General features: G+C 43.1%; 1 protein-coding gene across 1 annotated transcript in view; it reads left to right on the forward strand.

Annotated features, from left to right (window-relative positions):
* Positions 1-3: 3 nt before the first annotated feature.
* The window catches only part of degs2 (delta(4)-desaturase, sphingolipid 2), an 89799-nt gene continuing 63115 nt past the window's right edge, over positions 4-26687 (forward strand). Inside the window, exons 1-2 of the mRNA XM_078562389.1 lie at positions 4-516; positions 22838-23580. Coding sequence (XP_078418515.1) covers positions 435-516; positions 22838-23580 — 825 coding nt within the window. The 5' untranslated portion in view covers positions 4-434. The remainder of the gene's footprint in view (positions 517-22837; positions 23581-26687) is intronic.

Consider the following 26687-nt stretch of genomic DNA (forward strand, 5'->3'; position numbering starts at 1 on the left):
CGCGAGACTTCATTCCACTTCCTGTCCTTCATGATTTGCCCTTGTTGCCATGTGCCAATAGATTACACTATTACCAAAAAAAAACACCTTACACCTCACAGCAACATTAAAACCAGACTTTTCGCCCAGTATCCTCAGTCCCGTGAATATATCCTGCAACCCCCAATTGATTCCCTTTTTAAAAAAAAATTGCAACTGGTCGTGAAGTTGGTCGTCTTATTTGCATCAAGTTCTCTTTACTCACCTGCTTGGAGCTTTGCCAATGTGGTTCTTTCTGGAGCACGCCTCCAACCCTCATGGGTACGTTGCAGAGGCTTGTTTTTTTTAAGTGTGGGTGTTGTTGCTGCTTTAAAGCAGGTGAATGAGCTGGCAGCGTTCACAAGCAGCGCTGGCAGGAAAGGTTGCACACACATGAATTTTAAGCATCCGACAGCATGGGGATCAAAATGAAACGAAATGATTTTGAATGGGTCTATTCCGATCAGCCTCACACGCAAAGAAGAAAAGAAATGTTGGGTATGTTTAATTGTTTTTTAAACAATAAAAATCAAGTAAAAGTTTGTCTGCAAACTTGATTTATTTTGTATGCCTCTCCATCCAAATCTGGCGAAGAATTGTTCCGCCTCTTAATTTTCAACAGTTTGCTTTGTTTTGCCACAGTTCGGAATTGTTTTTATAATTTGACGTAAACATTACTTACAGAATCTGAAGTTTTTTGTCCTATGTTCTCCTAAAAAATGGGTATTAATTATCAGAACACTGGTATTTGTAAAGGACGTCAGGGCGAGCAATGTGCACTTTTTAAAAATAATATTCCTATCCCAAATAATTGGATCGACTTGAGTATTTTACGAGTCAGGTTTAGAACTCTTCCCTCTCCAATCAGCACATTAAGTACTTTCTCATACAATGCATCACTATTTACAATGACACTTTTTCATCCGTCTTCTTCCGTTTCTCTGTCTAACCTGTGTTTAAAATTGCGAACTGAGATTTGACTATACTTAACCTTTCTTGAACCATACTTTCTTTTGAATTTTTATTATCCCTAAATGCCAGGTAGATTTTAAAGAATCGCATATTTTAAGGCATATTTGTTGCAAAGAAACGGTTAACATTATTCAAAGAGACCAACTTGTAAGTTTTGAACAAGTTTTGGCAAATTTGATCGCTTTAGACATAGTTCATTAAAAATCTGCGTGGGAATGAGATTTATACAACTTCCAAAGTGAAATCGAGATATTTCAGGGAAATACGTCCAACAATTTAAACACAACTGTATAGGAATCAAAGGGGTGAGGGTGGGTTTTTTAAAAAAAAATTTACACAATTAATTTCGGTATAACAAATCCATAAAGTCGTGAAGCACGACCTTTACCTAGGGTGCGACGAGTCAAGGGATCGTTTAGGTGGGGCAGTAAACTTTGTCCCGACCGGTGGCTAAATGTCCGTGATACCTATAGAAATTATAAACTCCTGCTTAGATTTTGTGCGGGGTGTGCCCATAGTTAATTATTGTAAACTGCGTTGCACGTGATCAAATGGTATGCAAGTACATGCTCAGACGCCTTATTAAGTTAAACGGGGTGTTGTAGCAGAATAACATTTGGAGAAATAATCAAATGTTATGTTTATCTGGAACGACCTTTTAATAATTTGTTTGAAGGATTACATTCCTTTTATGTCTCACTACTGTGCTGCATTTACCTGGTTTACCTGCTCCCGGGTGGTGGGCGGGCAGTGCAAAACCTGTGATTTCTGTGATTCGAACCCCCAGTTGTTCTGAGAAGGTGGCATTCTTTCCGAACGGCTGTAGGCTTTGTCACGATGGTGTATGCGTGTGAGGGTAGTTGGGTTCAGAGATTTTGACCCATCCACTGTTCAAGGAAAGACGATGCCTGTCCACGTCTCCATCATGTGTGATTGGAGGGGGTGGTATTTCCATGATCTAAAGTCCAGTTTGGAATGTAGAAATCTTTATTGGCATTAAATAAGATATACAAACATTCATTTATCTGTTGTAAACCATACATAGCCTAAACGGAAGCTTTCTGTCCACTTGTTCATTGTGAAATATTTACGGAGATTGGAAAATTGCTCATTCAACTGCTGGAAAAAAACTGCAGTTAAAAAGATTTTCTCCTCGCGTTCGTTATTTCTAGCATTCATGACATCCATGGTGGGATAAAGAATGGAAGTGAAAGGTGGAAATTATCAGGCGTCGCATAATGTTTCTTTTCTTAAGATTGGATAGCTTGCAATGACGCAGATTTGCTGAAAGATAAAGACAACGATATTCTAATTCCCTATTCTCAGGACGGCACCTGTTGAATTCTCACCATGGATCTGCTAGAATGCAAATTAATAAATCACAATTGTACATTTTACAAATTAACGAACATTTCGGAGCTAGACGCATTTCGGAAGTAAAACTCAGAGGGTGAAATTTGGGTGGAAAACTGGGATCCATTAGCTTGCCCATCAGTTAAATGTAACCTTTAGTTAATTGAACCTTCAGGTAATTTCATAGTGCGTCTCCGAAATTTCCGAGCCATCCCCCCCAAGTGCATCAAAATCTTTGACCCGCCGTTAGAATTTAAGACAGCCACACATGTCGATTAAAAGCAATATTCAGAGTTTGTGCTGGTTTTTATCTTATTTAAACCAATAAATTCCAGTTCGCCCTTAAGGATTATCTCACTGTTTAATAGAAGTGGGATTTTAACTAAGTATAGATTATGTTAACCGAGCTCTACCGAGAAAGCTCCATTATTTATATAGCTCGCATCATGGTTGGCAGGAATTGACAATAGATTTGCGTGGAAGAAATTCATTCTTTGGGGAACGTGAAACCATTATTGGGTGGCTATCAGTACTCATACCCCTATCTCTATTTGAATAGTAATTTCTCATTTGCTTTTGTGCACCTGCTGATCGGTTAAATAATATCCAGAAACTAATTTGAAGTGAACAATTGTGTGCTACTACTATTTCCTGAGTGTGAATAAGCAGTAAGGTTGTATCCGATAGGTGGCTGCCCACCAATGATTTCCTATTAAATTGATGTAACTTGAGCAACCATTGAAAACAAATTATGGGAATGTCTGAATGTAGAAAGCTGGTTGGATGCTGTAAATTATTAAAGACCTTTTATAATATGCAATACAATAACACATTATTGTTACTGAACAAAACCAGACCATGATGAAGGTTATTAAAATGTCCATTTAATTTTTGGGAGGTAAATATATAATTTCATATAAAATGAGAACAAATGCTGCTTTTGACATAAATATTAAACCTGAGTTAAATATTTTGCTAACAATCCATTGTATAATCTCTAACACTTTTAATCTTATGGCTAACTGTTGTAGTATTGTAAACATGCCATGGTCAATCTTTGTCCATGCTACAGTACCAAATGGTTTTCATTCAAGTCACAATTAAGATCCTGCGTGACTGTGGCAAAAGTAAACTATCCCATCTACCACATCTCATCCTTCCCGACCTGTTAGCAGTCTTTGACATGGTTAACCACACAATCCTCCTCCAATGCCTCTCTACTGTCATCCAGCTAGGTGGGACTGCAGTTGCCCAGTTCCATTCTCATCTATACAGTCGTAGCCAGAGAATCACCTGCTCTGGCTTCTCTTCCCAACCTCGCACCCTTGCCTCTGGTGTCCATCAAGGATCCCCTTCCTATTTCTCATCCACATGCTGCCCCACAGTGACAACATCTGGCAACACAACATCACTTTCCATATGTACAGTGATGACACCCAACACCTCCGCCTTTCTCACCTTTTTCACTGTCTCTGAATTGTCAGACTGCTCAACAAGCAGGAATTTCACCCAACTAAACATTGGGAAGATTAAAGCCATTGTTTTGGATCCTTGCATCACAATCTCTGTTCCCAAGCCACTGACTCAGTCCTTCTCTTTGGCAACTGTATGAGGCTGAACCAGACTATTTACAATCTTGCTATCATGTTTGACCCCTAGATGAGCTCTCAACTATATTTCAGTGCCATCGCTAAGGTCACTTATATCCACCCACATAACATCACAGATTCTGCCCTGCCTCAGCTCACCTGCTGTTGAAACTCTCATTCATTTCTTTCTTATCTCTAGACATGATGATTCCAATGCATTCTTGACCGGCCTCCAATGCTCTTTTCTCTGTAAACTTGGGCATCTAAAGCTCTGTTGCCTGTGTCCCGCCTCACACCAAGTCCATTTTACCTATCGCCCCGTGGCAAAGTAACCAATATTGACTCTGCTTAAGCAAGGCCTTGATTTTAAAATTCTCATCCTCATTTTGAAATCCCTCCATGACCTCACCTCTGCCTAGCTCTGTAATTTCCCCTAGGACCAACATACTTCTGAGATACCTATGCTCCTTTAATTCTGGCCACCAAGCATCCCGATTTTTACTCGCTCCACTATGGGCAGTGGTTCTTAGGTCTGGAATTCCTTCCTTAAACCTCTCTTTCTCTCTTGGCTCCATTATGATACTACTTAAAATTTGCCTCTTTGACAAAGCTTTACATCATTGGCCCTGACATTTCCTTATGTGGCTCCGTGTCAAATTTTGTTCGGTAATATTCCTGTGAAGCACCTTGGGACATTTTGCTATGCTAAAGGCATCATATAATTGCAAGGTTCAAGTTCCACTCCAGAGATTTGATCTAGGCTGACACTCCACTGAGTGAATACTTCACCTTGGGAGGTGCCTCCTTCTGTTGTTGTAGTTTTGTTGCTGTTAATTTGAAGAAATGATGTGTACTCCTGAAAGTTGTGCATCACAGCTTATAATTTACATCAATCAATTCAGAAAATCAATATAAATTTGTTGGATGACTGCAGACTAGGAGGAACCCGGGGGAGATGGTGGCATAGTGGTAATGTCACAGAACTAGTAATCCAGAGGCCCAGGTTAATGCTCTGGGGACATGGGTCCAAATCCCACCATGGCAGCATGGCCACCATTTGTACAGTGACCATGAAACTATCATCAATTGTTGTAAAGACCCCATCTGGTTCACTAATATCCTTTAGGGGGAGGAAATCTGCCGTCCTTACCCCTGTCTGGCCTACATGTGACTCTAGACCCACAACAGACTCTTAACTGTCTGCTGAAATGTTCAGTTCAAGGGCAATTAGGGTTGGGCAAAAAATACTCGTTTTGCCAGTGATGCCCACATGAAAGAATAAAAGAACAGTTGAATTTGTAGGCAACTCAAAAAGTATGAAATGAGTTCAGAGAATGTGCAAGTAGAAAAAGCAATAGCAGATGAAATTTAATGTTAATAAGTGTAAAGTGCTGCTTGAGGAAGAGAAAATTGATACTCCATGAATGGGGTTGAAATACCTAAGGATAGAGCTGAATAAGAGGAGTATTGTTAAGGGTTCACCCTCAACAAGTCCAATCTCTTCAGAGCAGCAATCAAAGTGAATGGAATGTTGAACCAAATAGCTAAAACAGTACAGTACAGATAAGAGGAAGTCATGGTTAACATGTGGGATGCTCTAGTCAGACCACATATTCAGTACTGTGTTCAGAACTGTCAATGAGACTCAGAGGAGAATTCCAAGCACTAGAGGCAGTTCACAGGAGAACATGCACTCTAGTCTAATTCTCTATCGCTCTGCAATTTCTCTGTCATCTTCACTCATGCTTTTCCTAATTTATTTTCTCCCACAAAAGTTGATTTTTGCCTTTATGTTCCTTTGTGACTCCCATGGTAACTGCTATTATTAACAGTTCCCCTTGTTCAAGCACTAGCACTCTCATAAAAAAATCCTCAATCCATCTGTTCTTTCCAATTATCTTCCAATTTCTAACTTCTCTTTTTCCTATGAAGTTCTCTCACAACCATTCTCATCTCTCTCAGAACTCCCTGTTGGAATCCATCCAGTTCCATTACCTGAAGACTGGGTACATGTAGAAGGCATGTGTCAGTTGTGACTCATTTCTGAGTCAGAAGATAATGGGTTCAAGTTCCACTTCAGAGATTTGATCAAGGCTGACACTCCACTGAGAGAATCATCCTGGGAGGTGCCTGCCATCTACCAAGATGCCAAACCAAGGCCCTGTTTGCTCTGTCAGGTGTATTATCGGGTGCACTCTTTTAAAGAAGAATAGGGAAGGTTTCCCTGGTGTCCTGTACTATATTTATCCCTTACCCAACATTTATAAAACAGATCATCTGGTTATTATTATATTGATGTTTCTGGGGCCTTACTGTGTGCAAATTGGCTGCAGAATCTCCTACATTCCAACAGTGACTATATTTCAAAAGCACTCTGGGATGTCCTGAGGTCATGAAAGGTGCTATATAATTACAAATCTTTCCTAACTGTGTTAATTCCAGTGAACAAACTATAGTAACAACAATATATATATATATATATAAATTACATGTGTGTGTATATAAAATGTAACATAGGGAGTGATACTCAGTGCTGAGCATGAGAAACATCTAGTACAGCTAATTTCTAAAAGAATATGCATTTCCTGTTGCTTCTATCTCCACCCTACCCAATTACTCCCACATTCACAGAAATTCAAAACCACCATCTACATCCTCAAAGGGCACTCTCTTGATTTCTTCAACTATAATTGAATCACAAATCTCTCTTTGTCCCTAAGGCTCTTGAATACATTGTTATCTTCCAATTCTGTACCCAGCTCTCCCAGAATTCCTTGTTTGAATCCCTTCTGTTCATTCACATCACCAAGATTGGACTGGGTAAAGTGCATTTTTCCCATCTTGCCTTCCTCAGCTTCTGACTTCTTTCCTCTGTAGCTGAGCATTATGAGACTGCCCTTCCATGATTTCACTCTGACCTGTCCCACAGCACACAATCCCAAAGCAGCCAGTGCATCTCCAACAACCTTCTGTCCTTGCATGGTCACCTCCAAAGTTATCCAGTGATCTTTCCTTGGCTCCCTTCTTTTCTTCATCTAATACTGCCCCACAATGAGATAATTTCTCAGCACAGGGATAACAGAGTCAGGTTGCATATATATACTGAGAACACCCTCTTGTGAACACTTCCTTTGATATCATTTCTATCCCTGCCTGTCCAACATTAATTTGTGGATGAGCCACAATTTCTTCCACCGGATGCTGGGAAGACTGAAGACATAGCCTTGATTTTAACTTGAGGCAAGAATCAGGTGAGTGGTCAGCACAGTGTGAAACCTGGGTGATTTTAATTTTCAGGCCTCATTAATATAGCCACAGTAAGTTTCTTTCCAGAGGTCAGTGGGAAGTGGCAGCCAGCCAATGTGCAGGCCCACAATGCCAGCTGACAGGAGGCCACTGCTGGGGACCAAATTAACTGTCCCACAAACGCAGGTGAGTCACAACAACGGGCTTTTGGGAGGACCTCACAATCAGAGGGGCAGATAAAGCCTAAACTTTCCTTGTGAACCCCAAAAAACATTCTTGTTCCTCCTGGTCCCATAAGGAAAGTTTTTTAAAAAGTTTTCTAAAAAATTTTTTCAAGTGCATAAGAACATAAGAAATAGGAGCAGGAGTAGGCTAATTGGTCCATCAAGCCTGCTCCACCATTTAATAAGATCATGGCTGATCTGATTGTGGCCTTAACTCCACTTTTCTGCCTGCCCTCCATAACTTTTGATTCCCTTGTCGATCAAAAAGTCTGTCTAACTCAGCTTTGAATATATTCAATGACCCAGCCTGCACTGCTTGCTGGGGTAGCGAATTCCACAGACTAATGATGCTTTGAGAGAAGAAATTCCTCCTCATCTCCACCTTAAATAGGAATCGCCTTATTTTGAAACTGGCTCCAATTCTAGATTCTCCCATAAGTATGGTTGCCAATCCTCAAAGAATGGCCAGGACTTCCCCAGAATTGGCCTCACTCTTCGAATGACCAAATAAAGCATTCCAGGAGCACATCAGCTCCTGACAGTGATGGCCAGGATCAACCACCAGCCAATCACAGCCAAGTTCGAGTACCAGCTGACCTTCCCTGCATCAGGGACTAGCCACCAGCCAATCACAGCCCTGCTCGGGTAACACCTGACCTTCCCCATGTCAGGGACCGGCTGTCAGCCAATCACAGCCTCCATTCAGGTACCGCCTGACCTTCCCTGCATCTGGTACCTGCTCCCCCCAACCATGGAGAAGCCCGACTCGGTGGAGGTCGTTTGTTGGAAATATCCAAACAGCCTACAGATCGCGTGGTCAGTGCTCCAATCAGTTGAGGTAATGTCCACTCGGGCTACAGAGTTCGAGGAAGGGGCGTTGATTATGAGCCAAGGTTAAGTTCAGCTGAGACTGGCTGGATGCTGGTACAGTGATTAATTCATGTTATTTATGTTATTAATTAGTGTTGGATTGAATTGGTGGTGACTGGGTGGGCTGTGGTGCGCTTTGGATTTCCATCCCCTGAGAGCAACTGGCAGGGGAAGGAATTGTTCAGACTCAGTAGTGAAATTTGGCGGAGACAGATTCATTCCCTCTCATTCAGTATCATAGGTCTTTTCTCTAATTTCACCTGCTCATGCCACACCGCTGACTTTCCATGCCATCACTTCCACCGATGTCTCCTGGAGTATGTCTAGACAGAATTGGCAACCGTACCCATGAGGAGAAACATCCTCTCAGGACCTACCCTATCAAGCCCCTTCATAATCTTATATGCTTCAATAAGATCATCTCTCATGTCTTTGGGCCTCTTCTGGCCCCAGGACCTCTTCCTGCAAGGTTGACCTAGCAGAAAAGTACAGTTTTTTTACTGTATTTAACTTAAAGTAAGGGTTTTTTTCAAATAGAGGCATGGCAGAGCAGCTCAGTCCCATGTTATGTACCGCCTGCAACATGTGGGAAGTCCTGGAGGCTTCTTGCACTCTGACCGACCACATGTACAGGAAGTGCCATCAGCTGCAGCTACTTGAGCTCCGAGTTTCGGAGCTTGAGCGGCAGCTGGAGGCACTGAGGTGCATCCATGAGGCTGAGAGTTTCGTAGATAGCACGTTTTTAGGTGTGGTCACCCCACAGCTTACGGAAGTGCAGACAGAGGGGGAATGGGTGACCATCAGTCAGAAAAAAGGTGTCAGGCAGGTAGCCAGGAAATCCCCAGGATGCATCTTGCTTGAGAACCATTTTTCTGCGTTGGAAAATGGTGAGTGACAGTTCCGCTAGGGAGTGCAGCCACGTTTAGGGCACTCTGAGTAGCTCAGCTGTGCAGGGGGGGGAGGAAAAAGAGGGGAAGAGCGATAGTGGTAGGAGACTCAGTAGTAAGGGGAACAGACAGCCGTTTCTGCAGCTGTAGACGTGATTCCAGGATGGTATGTTGCTTCCCTGATGCCAGGGTCAAGGATATCACTGAGCAGCTGCAGGGCATTCTAAAGGAGGAGGGCAAACAGACAGAGATCGTGGTACATATTGGTACCAATGGCATAGATAGAAAGAGGGCTGAGGTCCTGCAAGCAGAAGAGAGCTAGGAAGCAGATTAAAAAACAGGACCTCAAAGGTAGTAATCTCTGGATTACTTCCAGTGCCACACGCTAGTGAGTATAGAAATAGGAGGTTAGTCCAGATGAATGCGTGGTGGGAGAGATGGTGCAGCAGGATGGGCTTTAGATTTCTGGGACATTACAACAGTTTCTGGGGGCAGTGGGACCTGTACAAGGCGGACGGGTTGCACCTGAGCTGGAATGGGATCAACATCCTTGAGGGGAGGTTTGATAGTGTTGTTGGGGAGGGTTTAAATGAACTTGGCAGGGGGATAGGATCCTGAGAGGAGGTTCAGCAGGGGGAGATGCACAGCCAAAATTAGAAGAAAGAGCAAGTGAGTGTGGAAGGCATAGAAATTATAGGTCAGTTAAGGCACAAGAGAGTTTGGAAAGATTGGATGATAATTATTTTAATGCAAGGAGTCTGACAAATAAGGCAGATGAGTTGAGGGCACAAATTAACACATGGAAGTATGATGTCATTGCTGTCACAGAGACATGGTTGAGAGAGGGGCAGGATTGGCAGCTCGATATTCCAGGATATAGGGTCTTCAGGCAAGACAGGGAAGGAGGTAAAAGAGGAGGAGGTATCACAATATTGATCAAGGAATCAATTCCAGCAGTAAGGAGGGATGGCATCTTAGAATGCTCCTCAAATGAAGCTATATGGGTAGAACTGAAAAACAAAAAAGGAGCAATCACATTGCTGGGAGTGTACTATAGGCCCCCAAACAATCAGAGAGAAATAGAAGAGCAGATATGTAGGCAAATTTCAGAGAAGTGTAGAAATAATAGGGTAGTAATAGTGGGGGATTTCAACTTCCCCAACATTAACTGGGCTAGCCATAGTGTGATAGGTTTAAAGGGAGTGGAATTCTTAAAATGCATCCAGGAGAGCTTTTTAAGCTAGTACATAGAAGGTCCTACAAGAGAGGGGGTGGTCCTGGACTTAATTTTAGGGAATGAAACTGGGCAAGTGGTAGCGGTATCAGTGGGGGAGCATTTTGCAGATCGTGATCATAACTCCGTTAGAATCAAGGTTTTTATGGAAAAGGACAAGGATGGGCCAGAAATCAGAGTTCTAAATTGGGGGAAGGCCGATTTTAATAAGATCAGATATTATTTGGTCAGAGTGGACTGGGAGCAGCTACTTTGAGGTAAATCTGTATCAGAGCAGTGGGATTCATTCAAAAAGGAAATAGGGAGAGTACAGGGCCAACATATTCCAGTAAAGACAAAGGGTGGGACCAACAAATCCAGGTAATCCTGGATGTCGAGGGATATACAGGATTGGATAAAGAGAAAAAAGGAGGCTTATGGCAGATACTGAGGGCTCAAAACAGCAGAAGCCCTAGAGGAGTATAGAATGTGTAGGGGGGATCTTAAAAAGGAAATTAGGAGAAAAAAAGGGAGCATGAAAAAACATTGTCAGGTAAAATAAAGGAAAATCCAAAGTTATTTTACAGGTACATTAAGAGTAAGAGGATAACTAGGGAAAAAGTAGGGCCCATTAAGGACCATAGTGGTAATTTGTGTGTGGAGCTGGAAGACGTAGGTAGGATTCTAAATGAATACTTTGTGGAGGTTCACAAATAAGAGGGACGATGTGGGTATGGAAAACAAGCAGAAGGACTGTGATATAATTAAAGAAATTAGCACAGAAAGGGAGGAGGTTCTAAGTGGTCTGGTAGGCTTAAAAGTAGATAAATCTCCAGGCCTGGATGAAATGTATCCCAGGCTGTTCAATGAGGCAAGGGAGGAGATAGCAGGGGCGCTGGCAATAATTTTCAATACCTCTCTGGCCACAGGAGAGGTACCAGAGGACTGGAGGACAGCCAATGAGGTACCATTATTCAAGGGAGGAAGGGATAAACCAGGGAACTACGGGCCAGTCAGTCTAACCTCAGTGGTGGGGAAACTATTGGAAGCAATTCTGAGGGACAGAATTAATCTACACTTAAAGAGGCAAGGATTAATCAAGGACAGTCAGCATGGTTTTGTTAAGGGGAGATCATGTCTGACCAATTAGATTGAATCTTTCGAAGAGGTGACCGGGTGTGTAGACAAGAGCAATGCATTTGACGTGATCTACTTGGACTTCAGCAAGGCTTTTGATAAGGTCCCGCATGGAAGACTGATAACGAAGGTAAGAGCCCATGGGATCCAAAGCAATTTGGCAAATTGGATCCAGAATTGGCTAAGTGGCAGGAAGCAGAGGGTGATGGTCGAGGGGTGTTTTTGTGACTGGATGCCTGTGTCCAGTGGGGTTCCACAGGGATCAGTGTTGGGTCTCTTGCTGTTTGTGGTGTATATATAATGATTTAGACTTGAATGTAGGAGGGTTGATCAGTAAGTTTGCGAATGACATGAAAATTGGTGAAGTGGTAAATAGTGAGGAGGTTAGCCTTAGATTACAGGAGGATATAGGCAGGCTGATCAGTGGCAATTGGAATTTAATCCAGATAAGTGTGAGGCAAAGCACTTGGGCAGGACAAACAAGGCACGGGAATACACGATGAATAATAGGACCCTGGGAAGTTCCGAGGATCAGAGGGACCTTGGTGTGCATGTCCACCAATCCTGTAAGGTAGCAGGACAGGTAGATAAGGTGGTTAAGAAGGCATATGGGATATTTGCCTTTATTAGCCGAGGCATAAAATATAAGAGCAGGGGGGTTATGCTGGAACTGTATAAAATGCTAGTTAGGCTACAGCTAGAGTATTGCGTGCAGCTCTGGAATCCGCATTACAGAAAGGATGTGATTGCACTAGAGAGAGTGCAGAGGGAATTTACCAGAATGTTGCCTGGGCTGGAGAGTTTTAGTTATGAGGAGAGATTGGATAGACTGGGGTTATTTTCCCTGCAGCAGAGGAGATTGAAGGGGGACATGATTGAGGTGTGTAAAATTATGAGGAGCATAGATATGGTAGACAGGAAGGAACTTTTCTCCTTGGTGGAGGGATCAATAACCAGGAGGCATAGATTTAAGGTAAGGGGCAGGAGGTTTAGAGGGTATGTGAGGAAGAATTTTTACACCCAGAGGCTGGTGGGAATCTGGAACTCACTGCCTGAAAGGGTGGTAGAGGCAGAAACCTTCATAACATTTAAGAAGTATTTGGATGTGCACTTGCGATGCCATGGCATACAAGGCTATGGGCCTAGTGCTGGAAAATGGAATTAGAATAGTTAGGTACTTGTTTGATCGGCGCAGACTCAATGGGCAAAAACTGTTGCCTGTGAGAAGAAAGCAGGATTCCAGCAAGTGAATCACATGGGCTTTTTAAACCATAGACCCATTCAGTTTCTGCTGGGCCAGCAGGGTTAAAATTGCCCACACACTTTTTACACTGCAGCAACAGCTCTCCCCTCTCATCACCATCTTCTTTCCCCTCTCTGGCTGCTCATTTGCTGAATCAGGCTATGCCTAAATAGACATCCCATTGAAACTAGAGTTAAGCTGCAAACTCTATATCCTGTCACTCACCTCCAAAATATCATCAGTCTCCACGTTGACTGCACTCCCACTATTGCTGAAACTTTCATACAAGCTTTCACCACCTCTAGACTTGATTTCTCAAATGTCTTCCTTGCTAGTCTCTGGTGACTCCAACTTATTCAAACTTCCACCACCTGCATCCATATCCACATAAACCTGCTTGCTCATCTCTCCTTTTATCACTAATTCCATGATTCCCATTCTATTACATTTGAAATCCACAACCTCAAATACTTCAAATCACTCCACAAACTCACTCCACCCTACATATGCAGCCTCTTCCTCCCCTGCCTCATCTTTTGATTCTAACCTCTGTGCATCTCATTTCTCCCAGTGATGGCAAAGCAGTTAGCCATCTTTGTCCTACTCAGAACCCCTAACCTAAAGCCCTCTGCCTCATCATCCCCTTTCCCACCTTTAAGGGCTTCTGAAAAGCCATCAATTCAACCACAATCCAATCCCTTGTTCAAAGGCTCATTGTCATTTCTCTCCATCTCTGTCTTGGAATATTTTCAGTGCTCCTGGTGTCATTTATAAATCGTGAAAAATGTATTTCGAAGGTTACAATTTGTGAAAAATTGATTGATTCAAAATGGACACTGAGGGAGTTACCCTGTCTTGTGGAGTCAATCACTTCCCTTTATTCGGATTCAGGCTGTAATTAAAATTATCATAATGCCTTATTTGGAAGATGACCTGGCATTTGTTACAGGGTCACATGATACAGTGGCTATCTTTATTCCCTGTTAAAAATATAGAAAACTGCTACAAGCAGACAGAACTCCATGACAGAACTTCATCATGGGGAGGGGGCGGGGGGGACAACAAGCACACCCATCAAACTGCTGTGATCAACCAGTCTAAAAAAAGGCCACACTACAGTTCCTTGGAAGAAAAGCAAAGAACCTCGTCTTTCCGCACTACCTGGTTCCATCTTCAAGCTTACCTGAGAAAGCCAACCTCCTACAGATCAATGACAGGACCCATCGCAACTGCTGAGACAATTTCAAAGCCTTCACTTCAGACAATGTAACAATGTGATTACAAAACAACAATAGACCTGCATTGAAACAAAGATTGAGATCTATTCCATTTTTATAAATGCTGTTTTTATCTTCACCTATATCTAGTTTTGGTGCGTGTGTGAGAACGTAGGTGGGAGAGTGAGTGAGATGTACTTTCTTTAGTAACCTCGAGGGCAAGAGTGTGGAAAAATAAACTAACCTTTCTTGTGTTTTTAAATATAAATGTCTTGCTGCTGGTTATTTAAAACTGACTCACTCACTCCATGGGTAAGAAATACACCCGCTGACGTACAATATAAATTATCATGGGCAATAAAAGGTAACACCTTAAAACTGTTCATGACAGTGGCATGTAGAAGGAAAATATTCCAGAGAAAGAGCTTGAGATAGAAATGAAATTAAAGGGTCTGATACCACAAACTGCAAGAATGAAGTTTTGAACAATTTCTAACTGGAAGAATAGATGTGAAGTCTAGAAATCAATCTCTGGTATCAGTTATTAATTTATCCATCAATGGGTCAAATCTTCAATGAGCTTTATACAGCTTATGTGCTGACACAAGCTGATCAAGTTCCATGCCTCTGCTGCCTGATGCCATTCAAGGGTGTCAGGGTTTTGGGGAATAGGCAAGAAAGTGGATTTGGAGTCAAGGTCAGCTCAGCCTTGATCTTATGGTATGGCGGAGCAGACTCACAGAGCTATCTGGCCTACTTCTCTTCCTATTTCTTATGTCCACATGTTCACAAGAGTTTTCCCCACTGCCACATTGTTATAAATTATTTTTACTCCTAATGGGATGTCAAGAAAAATGGCACTGTTTTCTCATTATTTTTATGTTTGATTTTAGAAACCAGAAGTGAGCCTAATGATATAATAATTCTGATGACAATATCAGATTGGAGGGTTGACTACACAGAAAAAGTTCTAGATTATTATATCACTGGCTAGAATTTCGCACCAATTCAAATATAACCATGCTTTTATGCAGGGGAGGTGTGGAAAGAAGATGCCGGATTTTCCCATTGGAGGTGGGACTGATGCTGCACCGCATTCTCCCCTCCATCTCCAGCCTGCTGGGAAGCACGATTTTCACGGGGTGGGAGCCTTAATGACCCTAGAGACATGTCTGCTGCCCAATTAGTGGCCGGGAGCATGAAAATAGTGGCGAGGCACCAGGGAAGTTGCTCAAAGTGCCATTCTTGCAGTTTGTGGTATCAGACCCTTTAATTTCATTTCCATCTCAACCTCATTCCATGGAATATTTTCTTTATATAACATATACTAGGAACACGGGAAACATTCCAAGACGGAGGAGAGAAATGACAATGAGCCTTTGAGAAAGAGTTTGGAGTCTGGTTGAATAGATGGCCTTTCAAAAGCCCATAATGGTGGGAAGAAGGATAATGAGGCAGAGGGTTTTAGGATAGGGGTTCTAGAGTAGGACAAGGATAACTAACTGCTTTGCCATCAGTGGGAGAAATGCAATGCATAAAGGATTATAGTCAAAAGATGGGACGGTGGAGGAAAAGGCTGCATATGTAGGGTGGAGTTAGTTTGTGGAGTGATTTGAAGCAATTGAGGTTGTGGATTTTAAATTTAATAGATTGGGAATCATGGAGTTAGTGATAAAAGGAGAGCCGAACAAGGAGGGTTTAGTGTGGGTAAAGATGCAGGTGGTGGAAGTTTGAGTAAGTTGGAGTCATCAGAGGAAGACATTTGAGAAATCAAGTCGAGAAGTGGCGAAAGCTGCTCAATAGTGATTTATCCAAACTTTCACTTTTTGCATCAAATAAAACTTTTTCAGTGATGCCCCTTTTCCCATCAGGCTGCAGCTGGTTAGCCTCAGAGGGCTTCTAATGGCTGCCCAGCCTCATGAAAATCTTGGGAAGTCAGAGGCGCTGCCTTAATGAGCTCCCTAATGACCATAACACACCCAATTAATGAGGCGGGTGACTTCACTTTCCCACCCGCCCACCACCCCCGCCCACCCCTCAATCCCCCATCCTTGAGAAAGTTAGCAGAGTTTGGAACAGAGATGGCAGACAAGCGCACAGGCCGCCAGTGCCATTTTTGTGCCATCCTGCCTCTGTTCTGTCCCAATTTGGGATGGGAAAATCCAGCCCAAGTTCTCTAACACGCTTCTGAGAATGAGCTAATTTTGCCTGTCGTTGGGCAAGTACTGGTAATACAGAGAACTCCTTCATCCAATTGTCTCTTTTGGAAAATAGTGACCCATAATGCAAGATTACCTTGTTTTTAAGTCTCCGAATCAGGCAGTGCTTGTTAAAAAACACTTCATATTTTCTCCACCTGTGTGTGAGCATGACCTTATTGAATGGCAGAGCAAGCGCAAGGGGCCGAATGGCCTACTCCTGCTCCTAATTCGTATGTTCATATCTCTTGACATATGTAACGTAATGGCATAATTCGATTGGGATAACTGAATATTGCATCATGAGATGTTGGTATGTTTGACACTCATGGTCTGTTCATTTGTTTTCTTTTTGCTCCTTAAAAGTCAAATGAAACTTATCAAGGCTCGCTGTATAAAGAATAATGTTCACAAAATCAATTTTAAAAATTGAGGAAGAATCAAGAGATTTACAATTCTCTGTAATTACTTTGTAACGATCTTGTTGGTATCTAAACCACAAATCAGATTTGTACTCTCAATACTGAAAGGCTGAAGATTAACATGTTGAAGGGTAGCTAAGTTTGTATGAAATAAATAGGCTTATACCAGTTATGAGTAATAACATTGTTATTGTTAAGTACTGATCTGTAATAAGAGTAGTTAATCTAATAATGTATCAAACTGTGATATTAACTAGCTGATTAGTTCCAAATTTCGCAAGACATCTAATTCACCGAAAAAGCAGTAGAGGTCTGTACGTCTCAGGTTATGAAATTTGATTGCAATTCATTTGTTTGTGAAGGTATATCTGCGGTGAGGCAGTAAAATCAGAGCTTGTAAACATTTGTATTTTTGAGTGTTGCAAATTTGTTATGAGATTTGAATTTTAATAATCACATAGAGCAGAATTTTATGCCTCCCGAGTGGGCGCATGCTTGACCTGAGCGGGCGTAAAATAGCGCGAGAAGACATTGGGCGAGTGTCCCAACGTCATCCCCCACGCGCGCAATCTTCAGGTCAGCGACGCGTGCAGGTGTCAGAGCTGCACCCGCCATCAATTAAAAGGCCATTAAAAACCCAATTGATCCCGATTTTACATTGCCCGTGCGACTTCGCGCTCATCGCACAGGTAAAACAGGCAGGCGGGCAGCTCACATTTTGCAAACCCTCATCCAAGGGTGAGATAAAAAGGGTCAGCATCATTGCCATTGTGATTAGTGAGGACTTTAGGAGATAGTTTGCTGCTGGTTGCTTGTTTGAACTTAACAGCTTCATCTCTGTCCTGAGCTTCATTCTTATTATTTCTTGGCTTCATTTCAGGACCCATTGGTCTCTCCAAGGCCCCCAGAGCATTTTGACTTGTGGACCCTTTCAGGTATCAGACAGCCTTCTGTTACCCTGGTAATGGGGATTGAGGTCTCCGTTGGAGGCACCTCCATTGAGGAGGAAGTGAGGGGCGGAAGGGAGAGGAGGCCAGGTGTCCCAAAGCAGCTTCCAGGGGAGAGGCCTGTGGGAGGAGAGGCGCAGGCACATGAGGCGCAGGGCCAGCAGGTAGCCCAAGGCGGAAGGGGCCACTGCTGCCAGGGTTTACAGGCAGCGATGCAGCTACCTCAACATGCCCGAGGTGTAATGCTGAAGGTGGCTCTGCCTCTCCAGGGAAACTATGACCTCCATTTGCCATAGGATTGGATCTGAGATCACCTCCAACTGTGTGGGTGGACACTCCATGCTAATGGCTCTGAAGGTCACAGTGGCCCTCAACTTCTATGCCTCTGGGTATTTCCAGGGGTCAGTGGGGGATCTTTGTGGAGTGTCCCAATCAGCTGTCCACAGTTGCGTGAAGCTGGTGATAGAAGCTCTGTTCAGGTGGGTAGTGACATTTATTCATTTCCGTACAGACAAGACCAGCCAGGCTGAGCGAGCCAGAGGGTTTGCAGCGATTGCTGGGTTCCCCAGTATCCAGGGGCAATCGATCGCACACATGTGGCCATCAAGGTGCCAGTGGGTCAGCTGGGTGCCTTCGTCAACAGGAAGGGATTCCACTCCATGAAGGTCTAGATGGTGTTTGACCACAAGACGCAGATTCTGAAAGTCTGTGCAAGGTACCCTGGCAACTCCCATGATGCTTATATCCTGAGATACTCCCAGGCGCCGAGGCTACTCACTGCTCCAGCCCGACTGGATGGATGGCTGCTGGGTGACAAGGGCTATCCGTTGAAAAGGTGGCTTATGACGTCTCTCTGCCACCCAAGAATAGAGGCGGAGCAGTGATATAATAGGAGTCATGCCTCCACAAGGGGGTGATAGACAGATAGGTCTTCTGAGGATGCACTTCTGGTGCCTGAACTTTTCATGGGGAGCAAGCAGGTATCACTGATAGTGGTTGCATGCTGCCCTCTCGACAATCTGGCACTGGCAAGGGGGTACCCACTGAAGGAAGAGGATCTTGACACAGCTCCACGGGCCACAGAGGATGAATCTAGTAGTGAGTCAGAAGAGGATCATGGTGAGGAGAATGCTGTGGGCATGGAGGCAGGCCTCCGTATCCTTCAGGGAGGCAGGGACACCAGGGGCCTTGATCCAACGCTCCTTCAGCAAGGCTGCCAAAGATCTGCTTCCACCTAATGCCAGGGCTGCCACCTCCATCCCGGATGTCTGAAATGACCCTTTCATTTGAACCCAAAGTCCACTCAGTATCTGTGCAACTGTGCAATAAAGTTTAGAGCCACTCACATCCAGCATTACATACTGGTGTACCCTGCACCAAAAATAAATAGTAAAGCATACGCAGGCCATTATGACAAAAACAAAATTTATGTCATTTTCACAAGCCAAACAAATTAATATAACCTTCTCTGGTGTTCATTTCCACACCACTAAACATAAACAAAACATTACAGAACAGAAGATCACCCGTGACCAATCCCTCTTGTGCTCACGGTGCCTTAAACTTACGTTTACGAGTGCTACGTCTTGGTGTGTCACCTCCCTCACTCCCCACCCCCAGCCTTCACTGGCAGCAGCATTGCTGACTCTGCTGTATTGTTGGCCTCAAGGAGCTTGGCAGTCGTTCTGTGGCCAGTGGAGCTTGTGCTGGCTCCGCCTGGGAGGGAACAGCCAGTGCCATGTCTGGCATCTCCCCAGTCATCGTAGCATCATCAGATGCACAGGCATTGGAAGAGGGTTGGAGGAGCTGCTGCTGACATCCAGAGCGCTCTGAGAGGAACCCATAGAGATGACAGGCAGCTTGTGCTCCAATGAGAGGTCGCTCTGGACCTCCCTGCTCGCCATTGATGGACGGGCACCTAGCTGGGATACTGGGTGCCTCATCCATCTCCCACACTGGCACTGACCACCTGAGGCCATTGCCTGTGTGAGGGCTTGCAGGTCTGAGCACAACCCCAGGAACCCCTCATTCTGTCCCTGGAGCTGCCTGTCCAAGAGAGTTGCCACTGTCTCAATGGAGGAGGCTGTGCGCTTGGCCGTGAGGGTCAACACAGTGCTCATGCTCCACATAGACTCCTCCACAACAGAGACCATGGCACGCACACCCTTATGGATCTCTGCCAGATTCTCCCGCACATCTTGCTGGACATCCAGCATCTGCCGTCTAATGGACGACTCCAGAGGCTCATCATCTGCCTTGGATTCAGAATCCACCTGGTCTCCAGCAGTCCTCCAACTGCCGGCACCCTGGGCACTCTCTACCTCTGCTTGCTCCTCAATTGAGTGTGAAGTGCCCTCACCGATGTGCTCCGACATTCCAACCGAAGATCTGATGCCCACCAAGGCACTAGCATCTGTGTTGGTACCTGGTTCAGAGAGCGGGTGTGACACAGGTGCAGCTGAAGCCCGGTGGTCCTTTGGCATCAGGGGTGGCTCTTCGAGGTCCTGTGAATGAGTGTCTGCTGGCAAATCTAAGGGAGAACAAGGACACGTCATTAGTTTAAGTCATCACACTGTCACTGTGCATGCCAGGCACCCTGGTGAGACAATGGAGATCTGCATTATGGTGCCATCATCTTTAAATGATCAATGGGGACTCCAATTTTGAGGTTCCCATCAATGAAGAGGCTACACAAGAATTTTTGCACCATCTGAAACTCTCGCCTCTGTGCATTGCAATTTTACCCGCGTGTGACACCCCAGCCTTTCCACGACCGGCTAACCAAGGTGCGTGGCACCTCTCCAGCTCCAAGGCATCCTGCTCAAATCTTGTAAGGATTAGGAGGTTTGGGGGGGCGGGGGGGGGGGCGGTGCTCTGCCTGTCCGTGACCTCTCAATCTTATAGCTCATCTTCTCCTGAAAGGACAGAGGCACATTGATTAGTCCACTCTCTACCTGCAGCGCTATTGCAGACTGGCCAACCCACCTGAGGAACACCTTGCAGGGCACATCTGAGTCGTGGCCCTCAAGCCTCAAAGTACTCAGTCCAAGCAGCCAGGGCTCACTACCTTGGCCAGCTCCGGCGTCATTGACAATTGGCACTCAGACTCTAACACCCCTGAACTCCACAGGGGGAGGGCCAGTCCTTAACACTTCACCACACTGATCCATGCCAACACGATACTCACCCTTCCTGAGTGCAGCAGGTCGTTGAACCTTTTGCGACACTGCACCCATGTGCGTCGCACAATGCCGTGGCTGCTGACCTGGGCTACCACCTCCTCACAAGCTTTTTTTTGTCAGGTGCGGTGGCCTCCTCCTTCCATTTCTGGGGACAAGGGTGTCCCTCCTGGCAGCCACATCCTCCATGAGGACTGCAAGGCACTTGTCCGAAAAGCAGGGGGGCCAAGTGCCCACCCGGCCTGCCCTCCTGCCTGGCGTCTCCAGCCGCAGTCGAGGCCATAGCTTCGGTCTTCAGCACGCAGAAGGTATGTTCTTCCCTGGCAGCCTTCAAGGAGCTGCTTGTGCCGTTTTTAAACCGCCCGCTGGGTCACCATTGGACCCGGCGCCTGACAGGCCCCCACCCAGCCCTTCTCGACCATTGGGGTTTCACAGCGTTTCACACTGGGTGGGCCTTAATTGGCCAGCCAACGTGAAATTGCGGTTGGAGGCCGATCAGGGGTGAGGGCCCGTTTCCCGACCAGTCCCAGGCCCGCTGATCTCGTGCGCCTGCGCCAAGGGTAAAAATGAGGCCATAGTATGTGTACTAGTTTTGGAGACTTATTTAAAAATATATGAATAGAATTCACACAGTGTAAGAGCTCTTTAGCTGCCACAACACAATGCATTAGTTCTTTGTAGTTTTCATGCCACTTTTATACAAGTTTGTAGTTTGATAGAATTTGGACAGTTAATCTTGTTACCAACTCGTGTGTGTGTGTGTGTGTGTGTGTGTGTGGGGTGGGGCCCTTACATACGCACACTAACCTGTGGCACCATTACAATGCACATCAACCAAAGCTTGTGCTCACAAGTGTCTTTATAGCTGGATTGGCATACACCGAAGCCCGGCTTTTAACCCAGCCGACTGGCACCGAGTGGGCTGAGTGGGTCAATAAAATAGTGGTTGTGGGGAGAACAGTTTGTGTATTCCTGCCTACTGCTTTTTTAACACTGTACAGAACAATGTTGGTAGGGAGAATACTTCACAAAATTCAATTCTGGGGATCGTGAGACCCACATGGCATCAAACCTGTCAGCAAAAGCTGGCAGCGATCACGATCCAACCAGACAAATCCCCAGATAAGTGTTTTTTTTTAAAAATCTTCAAGTTCTTTCTGATTCAGCAAGGAAACCTTGGGCCTTCTCTTCCCTGTGCTTTCCCTCCATCCCTTTTCCAGTTGCCCACAGGCCACGCTCACTTACCTTGCTGGGAACCGTTCACTTATGTCCCCAGCAAAAGCAGCTACTCACCTGATGGGCCATTCCCACTTGCTGGTTCTTGCACCATTCCTGTCAGCTTTGAGTGGTAGACAGTACAGGAATTTTAGGCCTGGGAGTTAAAGTGGCCCCAGCCTTTACTCAGCTATCCACCAGGAATTTCCTGCACAACTCTCTGATATTCATACCAACTGATAGTTAGCTTTGGATTTTATGGGCTTCCACAAGCCATACCATAAGGAAAGCCACTGACATCACTGGACATGGATAACCCACTGAATGCCAACCCACAATTCAGAGCCGGAGCTCCAGTCTCCAATCACTGGGATTGTCTGAAGCAATATTCAAACTCTGCACCTTCTGATTCAGAGGCAGGACTGCTAGCACCAGACCTTTGCCTCTTGCAGGCCTATTGAATTTGTAATTTGTGATTTGTGATTAAATAGCCAACTGAGCTCTCACAGGCAGAATTCATAAATAAATGAAGCCCATTTTTTTAGGATAACAGAGAGGGTGCAGCACTTGAACTATACATATTTTACCAAACTGTACAGATGGCATACAGTTGTACAGATATTATACCTAAACTTCTGTGCCTCTCTACCTCTCACTTCTTGTTTCCGATGCTCCTTAAAACCTACTTCTTTTGGTCACCTATCCTAACACCTCCTTATATGGCTCTGTCAATTTTTGTTTGATAATGCTCTGGTGAAACACCTTGGAACATTTTACTGCATAGAAGTGCAAAAATAAATACATATTGTTCTTGTTATCATATAATATACTTTATGACAGTATTTTTATGTTCAATCATTACCTGCTTTTGAATTTAACTCAATTGTATTTTGTTTTTGTCCTACAGCTAAGTATCCCGAGATCAAGTCACTAATGGGGCCAGACCCTAATCTAAAATGGATTGTGTTTGGAATGGTCCTTACACAGACCATTGCATGTTTCTTTGTGAAAGATTTGTCTTGGAAATGGATTATATTCTGGGCTTATGCTTTTGGAGGCGCCGTCAACCATTCATTGACTCTAGCCATTCACGATATCTCCCATAATGTTGCATTTGGCAATAAGCTAGCAAAATGGAATCGATTGTTTGCAATGTTTGCTAATCTACCAATCGGGATGCCTTATTCTGCATCATTCAAGAAATACCACATAGATCACCATCGATACCTGGGAGGCGATGGCTTAGATGTAGATATCCCAACAGATATCGAAGGATGGTTCTTCTGCACTCCATTTCGCAAAGTGATTTGGCTTATTCTCCAACCACTTTTTTATGCTCTAAGGCCCCTTTATGTTAACCCTAAACCCATTACAAGATTGGAGGTGTTGAATGCGGTGGTGCAGTTTGCATACGATTTTCTAATCTACTATCTGTGGGGCTTGAAACCAATAGTATACTTCATAGCAGGCTCACTCCTATGTATGGGTATACATCCAATCTCTGGACACTTCATTGCTGAGCATTACATGTTTCTGAAGGGTCATGAAACCTACTCGTATTATGGTCCTCTCAACTGGATAACCTTCAATGTTGGATACCATGTCGAACACCATGACTTTCCCAGTATTCCTGGCAGCAGGCTACCATTGGTAAGTACATGAATTAGAGAAACAGCTTTTAGGGGTTTGCTGATGGCTGAGTGAGTAAATGTACTATATGAGCTAGTACTAAACTGTACAGTGCAGGAAAACCCCAAGTTTATGACCTAATATGTGTTGAGGTAGATGAGCTCAATTAAGATAACAATGAAGACACTAAAGTTAGCTGTAGTATCTCAGGTAAAAAAAATCAATCCATGTTCCTGCTGCATTGGCCCAATGGTCTCAGCTGCAGAGAATAGGCATGAGTTGTCCATCAAATATAGGATTGGGCTCAGCAAATCCCACGTTAGCTAGTGACATTCTCTGGCCAAGCTTACAAAAATAACTGAGGGACTAGAAGGTTGCTGGTGTCTGTAGAACTGCACCCTAACATGAGTCAGCACTTTCAAGGGAATATTGGAGCAATATATTGAAATAGTAAACATAAAAATCTAACTCTTCACCATACAAAAGGCAACTGATGTCCCAGTGACATCACTAAATGTGCATAGGTCTATATAATAACTAAAAGGAATAGCAACATTTCAGTTGAGTCTATTTCCATCATGGCCACCATTCTGAATTGCACAAAGCATTTGTAATAACATAATTTTCATTAATATTATTACATTATAGAGCACTTAAGTTGACAGTGTATTTTTTATTTCAATGCCTATGTGTTTAAAATTAATACGGTTTAAGTCAAATAATTGAATTCTTAGAGCCTAAGTGTTCTGGTGTAACTGGCTACTGTCTTGTTTGTTGTTGCAGTCTATTGTATAGATGTCTAACTGTATGATTGTTAGAAACCTAAATTTATCACCCTGTTTGTTTAATAAGTCATTGTAGAATTTCAGTACAAGAGAGCAGGAAAACCTTGAGAGTGAAGAATGTTACATTTTATCTGCTATAGGCTGATTTTTAAGAGAAAAAGGAGCAGGATTAGGTCTTCGAGCCCTTTTTTAGTGAAATTATGGCTGAGCTTTTATTAATAACAAATCCTACAAAACCAGTGATGAGTAAATATTCCTAAGTACAGTTCTGAAAGTTTAATAAGAGTTGTGTTACAATTCATATCATTAGAATCTACTGGCATTGCTCAGAAGTATATGGGTTTTTTTTTCATTTTTATTTTCTATCATTGTTCTTTTTTAATCTTGCCAAGGTTTTGTTCCTATTGGGGTCGAATTTACACAAAAGAGCTGCCATTGGATATTCTGTTTCTTCAAATCATATGTTTTTGCTATTTTAAGAGGCCTCGTTGTTCTCTGTGGAGTTTACAAAGAACCTCAGTTCCTGAAAACACTTGCTTCAAATATTCAAATTTGGAGGCACAACATTAGTTGTTTGGAAGGCTGATACGTACTGCTGGGTTAACAATTACAGTGTAGTTTTCGCAGAATTCTTTTTATTTTTTTAATATAATTTGTCTGTTTGACCTTTTTTCATTATCACTCAAACTACATCAGCGTGTTGCAACTGACATCATTCATATCTTGATGCTAAAAATGGACAATGGACAATAAATGACAATGTTTCTTTGATAAGTCAGTGAAATAGGAAAAGTGAGAACGACCTGACTTTGTTATGTATATATTGTGCTAACAATGCTGGAAGCACAGTGCACAGTCACTTAAATTTCACCAATAAAATTCCATTTTATTTACAATACTTATAGGATTTATTAAGTGTAAGATCTGCAAGTGTGAACTTTGATACATGTATTGATATATACAATAATTTGACTCTGGTTTCAGATACTAAAATATATAATTCAAAAGTAAAAATCTATTTTCCAACTAATTGAATAGTTTCTCATGTATTATTTCTAAGTTTACATCTTTTTTAAATGAAAGTAATATTAGAAATAGATTTATTGAAATAATTATTAGAGGACTGGGTGGTACCATAGATAAGCACAATGACTTTTCACAGCAGATACAGCTTTGTGTTCATGACAGTCTCAATTTGCCATCCAGTGGATCCTGTGTGAAATAAGTTTATTAATTCTCAAGCCAGTTACTAATGGCCAATACTTTAGAGGATCATAGATGTTAGATGTTTTAAAATATCTCTGAATGCTTCGTTAATTTGATAATCTCACCTAGATAGGCCATTGAGGTGACTGTGTGTGGGGAAAGGAATATCTACCACAGGCAGAAAATGGGTTGGTTCTGAATTTGGATTCTAGGAACATAGGAATTGTTGGACTGGTGAGTTAGTTTTGTGGTATTAATTCATTTATAGATGATAAACGACTGCCATTTTCAGTCCTTCTGAATTTGATGAAATATTGGCTGAAATTTGAGCCACAGAGTTATTGAACTTCAGTCCATAATCACAGTTATATCCCTCAACAACATGAATATTATATTTTATGATAAAATATTAAAAGTGTAAACAAGACAATTGTCCAACTGTTGATATAATATGCAAAGTTAAATATTTGGTATAAAAACATTATTCCGTACATTGACAGCACAGTGGATAGATTAAGGATGGGGATGGTTAGGTAAAATTACATAGATGTGTGACTGACCAACAGAGGGCCCTCTTATCAGATGCAGGGTAAATATACTTCTTTATCAATAAGAATGAGTATCCTTAAATAAAGGGCTCATGATGAGGAACTAAGACATACAATTTAGCAGCTGACCTGATAACTCTTGAAGTTAGGAGTGAGCTATGATCAGAACTACTGCATTTTATATCCCATAAGTCCTCCTCTTGCACTCTGCTAATACCACAGGCAAATTTAAAACTCCAAATGCAAATATTAGTTTGAATGACAAACTTTATGGTTTTATGCAGAGCTGTTGCTGGTATGGCATGAAATAGCTTTTGCCTCACATTATTATATGGAATATTAAACACACAAAAATCACTATATGATGTGTTAATGAAAACAAATGTGTGTATTAAGCTTCTCTGAATTAACAGTATTAGAAAAAAATTGAATGGGAAAAATAAATAAAACTCACTACAGAAATAACATTGACATAAGCAGGACTTGCCAATAGAAGAGAAAAAGAAATGAAGCCCTACAAATAAAGGAATGGTTTACCAGTGCATCTGCGTTGATCTAGCGATTCTTATAGCCAAACTAGCTTACAGTT

The sequence above is a fragment of the Cetorhinus maximus genome, chromosome 18 (genome assembly GCF_964194155.1).
Source record: "Cetorhinus maximus chromosome 18, sCetMax3.hap1.1, whole genome shotgun sequence".
In the NCBI taxonomy this organism is placed as follows: Eukaryota; Metazoa; Chordata; class Chondrichthyes; order Lamniformes; family Cetorhinidae; genus Cetorhinus; species Cetorhinus maximus.